Here is a 4,253-nt window from a genome sequence, read left to right on the forward strand (position 1 = left end):
GAGGAGGTAAATGCAGGGAAAGTGTGGTCTCACATTCAAATGCCAATAGCTAGCTAGCCATGCCGCACCAAAGTCACTCTCTTATCTTCTTAATCTTTGCTTTTCTAGGAGACTGGAAAGATACCTACCAACTCCTCTTCCCACGAGGCTCTGTCTCTCTCTCTCTTTCTCTCTCTCTCTCTCTCTCTCTCTCCCCCCTTCTGCTTCCTTGTCCCCCGGGGCACAAGGGAGGAACTTTGACGCCCTAGTCATTATCGCTGTTGCGTTTTAAATGGAGCTTGTTGCCTCGAAAAGAACACGTTCAGCAGAAAATTGCACATGTAGGGCGGAGAATTCACAGCCTCTTGGTGAAGGAAGACTACTAGCTCCATCCCTGTCCTTTTTTGAAGCTTCTGGTTTCCATGGGAAACGATTGCCACTCTGACAAGTTCTGGTACCAATTGTGGTGACACATCTAACTTCTACTTGACCACGAGAGTAGAAAGAGAACAAAAGCAGCAGCAAGAAGCGAAGCTCAAGTGACAGTGTTTTAACAAAGGAATTAGAGATACAGACATGATTAGGAGTGGTCTCCTTACTGAAAGGAGAACGCTATTAATAGATGGGAGATGTTGATGTTATTATTGTAGCAGTAAAAATTGTAATTAAAAAACCGTGCAGTGATAACGAGTTTGGAAGGGAAGAGTGATCTGAGCTGCTCTGATCCGTGTCTGAGAAGTGGAGGAGAAGACATCGGTGCAGTTTTAGCTAGTCCTGTGCTTCTGAAACAATTGCTTGAAAGCAACTAGAATCGACATAGCACAGATAAATAGATTTCCTACCTTTTTTCCAGCTTTTCCTAGTTCATATCTTTCGTCCCTCGGTTTACCTTTATAATTCAGATGTTTCGGGTAGGGTCTTGGAGAGTATCAACACATGCCAGATCAAGATATGAACATCGAAAAAAGCAACCAAAACTAGAAGAAAAATTACAACGTCTGAAGAAGAAATTGCCGAGAAGCGATGAAGCAGAAGTAAACGGGAGAAAATACTCATCTGCCTCTGCCTGTGCTTCTGTGACTGCGCAACCGGGAAATTTTGCATCAAACTGAAACTGCCGAGAAAACATAAGCTTGTAAGAGTTTCTTCATTAACACCAGTTTGCTCTCGAGAAGATTAAAAGAAATTGACGAAAAAGATCAGATATAGAGAGGAACGGGGAGCATGAGTTCCTCTTAACCAAAAGGATGCTCAGCTTGAAATCCTGCAAGAATTTCCAGCACAACAAGCCAAAAAGAAGAAAATAGTAGAGCTGATCTCTAACTTAGTGAGTTCAATAAGGTGGCCGGCCTGCACCCATGGTCCAACTGTAAGGCTCTGATGGCAAGTGGACGCTATTGAGAAGATTAGGCGCAAGACCATGGAAGAGGTTTGGCTCCTGTAGAAGCTGCTGCTGCTCCTGGCCAACCAATCCATGGGTCTGCACAGGCCCCTGGGGTGGTAGAGACTCCTCTTCCTCTAGAGGGAGCTTCTCATAGGCAGCATTCGAAAACGATGCTGCCATTATAACAACATGTCCTGATGCCGTTAGTGGCCCGACGACACTCCCTCCGACGACCTGTCCTTGCCCACCTGCTAAGTACACTGTTAGCCCGGTCGCCGCAGGTGGGGCGGGCGGCGGCAGGAAGGATCCTGAGAGGGAGAGGATCTCAAAACGGCCGTGGAGGGTGACGATGCCTCCCAGCGAGGCTGGCTGCTGGAGAGTGACATTGGTGACGGTGCCAGTGCCGCTAAGGATGCACACACCCTGCTGCCGGCGGCGTGCGAAGTTGGCCACACTCTCGACGATGTCACATCCACCGGCAACGTCCATGACGTGGGTTCTGAGGACGTTGGCGCTTTCCTGGTTTATGATGATGGGGAGCTTGGCCTTGTTCTTCGACCCCGCAGGCCGGCCCCTGGGCCGGCGTGCTGCATCGCCATCCGTACCGGCCAAGTTTACCTCCAAGGAATCTTTGCCATCGCCGTTGCTGCTGCTGCTTCCGTTGTTATTGATGTTGCTGTTATCATCGTAGTCACGCTTCTGACCGCGATTGAGGCCGCCATGGTCGTCCTCGGATTTGGGCTGCTGCAGCCGATGGTGGAAGTTGTGATGGAAGTCTCTGGTGTGGAATGGAGATGGGAGGTGATGACCATGTGCTGATGATCCCGTTGTTGGATCCATCTTCCCTAGATTTTTTTTCCTTTTTTTTGTTTTTTCCCCCTTTCTTTTTTCTAATTCGTTGTACAAGTGGGATGAAACCTAGGAGATGGAACAGTGGAAAGGAAGAAAAGGAGGACTAAAGAAAGAGGAGGAGAAGGTGGAAGAGGATAACAAGAGGAGATGGGAAATCAATTAATTAAGATCAAAACGAGAAGAATAGAGAAGAGAGACGGCTCTCTGCCCCTCTTTGTTCTCCTTTTCTCTTTCAGAATAACCTAGCTAACACTACTCGAAGAACCAAGATAACAAGAGGAGATGAGAATTCAATTGATTAAGATCCAAAAGGAGAAGAAGGGAAAAGAAAGACGGCTCTCTGCCCCTCTTTTTCTCTTCTTTCCTCTTTCAGAATAACCTAACACTACCCCAAGAAGCACCACCACTGCTACCCCTCACCAGAAAAGAAACCAACATGGAGGTGCATCTCTCTTGTCATCCACCAACTTCCCAGCGGATTGTGGGCGTCTACTCATTTGATCACTTCTCCAAGTCCCACACCCTGCCAATGGTTGGGCAATACTTTGTTCCTACTGCTGTTTTTGTTGGAGCTGTTCCGGAATATGCCAAATGGTGGCAGAATTGGTGTAGGTTGGCCTTAAGAGTGTCATAGAATTGGGTGTGGATTGGGTTTGGTTGCACTCTACATTTCTGACATTCCCTCTCTTTGCGTTGAAGGCTTCAATACCTCCACTTCTCTCATCTTCTTTCAGTCTGGATTCAGCTGACTTGCGATGTCTCTTGCTTGGAAGCCATCCAAGATGCTCCCATAAAACACGCTCGCGTCTGGTATGGGACTAAAAATATTATGGTTTGGCCAATACTTGAAACGGATCGGAGGTGAGGACAGGCTGGCTTAGGGAAGGGTGGGTGGAGGGGTGAACCCGCCGTACTCTTCGCGTCGAGGAGAATATATTTTAAAAGGCTTCGGCGGAAGAGGATGAGAGGTGTTAGCGATGCGTGAGCTGACCCGGTGGGCGTCGCTGTCGAGAAGGCCAGCGAGCTTCCCACGTTGTTGAATTATAGATGATATTTCCCTTCAAAAAAAAAAAAAAATTATAGATGACATCGAAGCATCATTGTGGCTGTTTGAAAGTTTGCAGGGGCATTGTTGTGGTGAAAAGCCCCGCAGGCAGGTTCTGGCATGTGGTGATGGTCATAAAAATTCGTGTTCCGACCACTGTTTACCTTTTTTTTATTTTTTTATTTTTTAAATGTTTTTTTAAGCTATAGGCAGTTAGGCACTTGCAAGCAAGCCTAGCCACTTGCAAGCAAGCCTAGAGCAAAAGACACTAAATGAAAGGACTCGGAAGGGTGCAGCATTATAGTAGATCCCACCGTTATTCTGTTAGGTTAGATCCCAGCAAAATTACTACGGGCCATTATAGCAGTTACAATGGCAATTACTTGCCTCATTTTGGGTGATATATTTTAACAAAATATTTCAATCTTATAACGAACCCCTGTTGAAACAATGAAGTTTTTATTTTAATTATAACGGTTCTGTTAGGTACATTGTTTTCTATGTTTTTGAATTAGCTAATATTAAAATAATACATATAATAATAATGTTATTGTAGAACATAATGGCTAATAATGGAATTGTTGCCGCTGATCCTAGGATCAATGTTGATGCGAACTGCCTCACTAGATATATGAGATAATAGAAAAGGATTAGAGGGCTCACTAGATTGGTTTTGATCGGATCCTTCGATACTTAAATCAAAAAGGATCTAAAGTAGAAATAAAAGAAATAAAGAAAAAAAAACAAAAAAACAAAGTCTTTTCAAGCTAAGGTGATTTTTTCATGTGTTACCTGTTTATGGATGGCCTTGAGACTTATTTATAGCTGGAAAGCCACATCTTTGATAAATTGTATTCCAATAAACTCCAGAATATATTGTAATAACCTGTTGTCAAAGCGCAATAATATAAGGATGCACTGTGACCATCCAGCATTGGTTGAAATAGTTAGAACTCGATGCAAATTCAAGCGAGAGGGTCAGACTGCCTTGAT

At 44.8% G+C, this 4,253-nt stretch overlaps 1 protein-coding gene across 1 annotated transcript; it reads right to left on the reverse strand.

Moving 5' to 3' along the window:
- Nucleotides 1-1,102: 1,102 nt before the first annotated feature.
- On the reverse strand, nucleotides 1,103-3,075 carry LOC105034721 (AT-hook motif nuclear-localized protein 18). Its single transcript, XM_010909977.4, has one exon. It carries the CDS (start codon nucleotides 2,201-2,203, stop codon nucleotides 1,313-1,315), a length of 891 nt encoding a protein of 296 aa, XP_010908279.1. The 5' UTR covers nucleotides 2,204-3,075; the 3' UTR covers nucleotides 1,103-1,312.
- Nucleotides 3,076-4,253: the final 1,178 nt, after the last annotated feature.

This window comes from Elaeis guineensis, chromosome 11 (genome assembly GCF_000442705.2).
Source record: "Elaeis guineensis isolate ETL-2024a chromosome 11, EG11, whole genome shotgun sequence".
NCBI lineage: Eukaryota > Viridiplantae > Streptophyta > Magnoliopsida > Arecales > Arecaceae > Elaeis > Elaeis guineensis.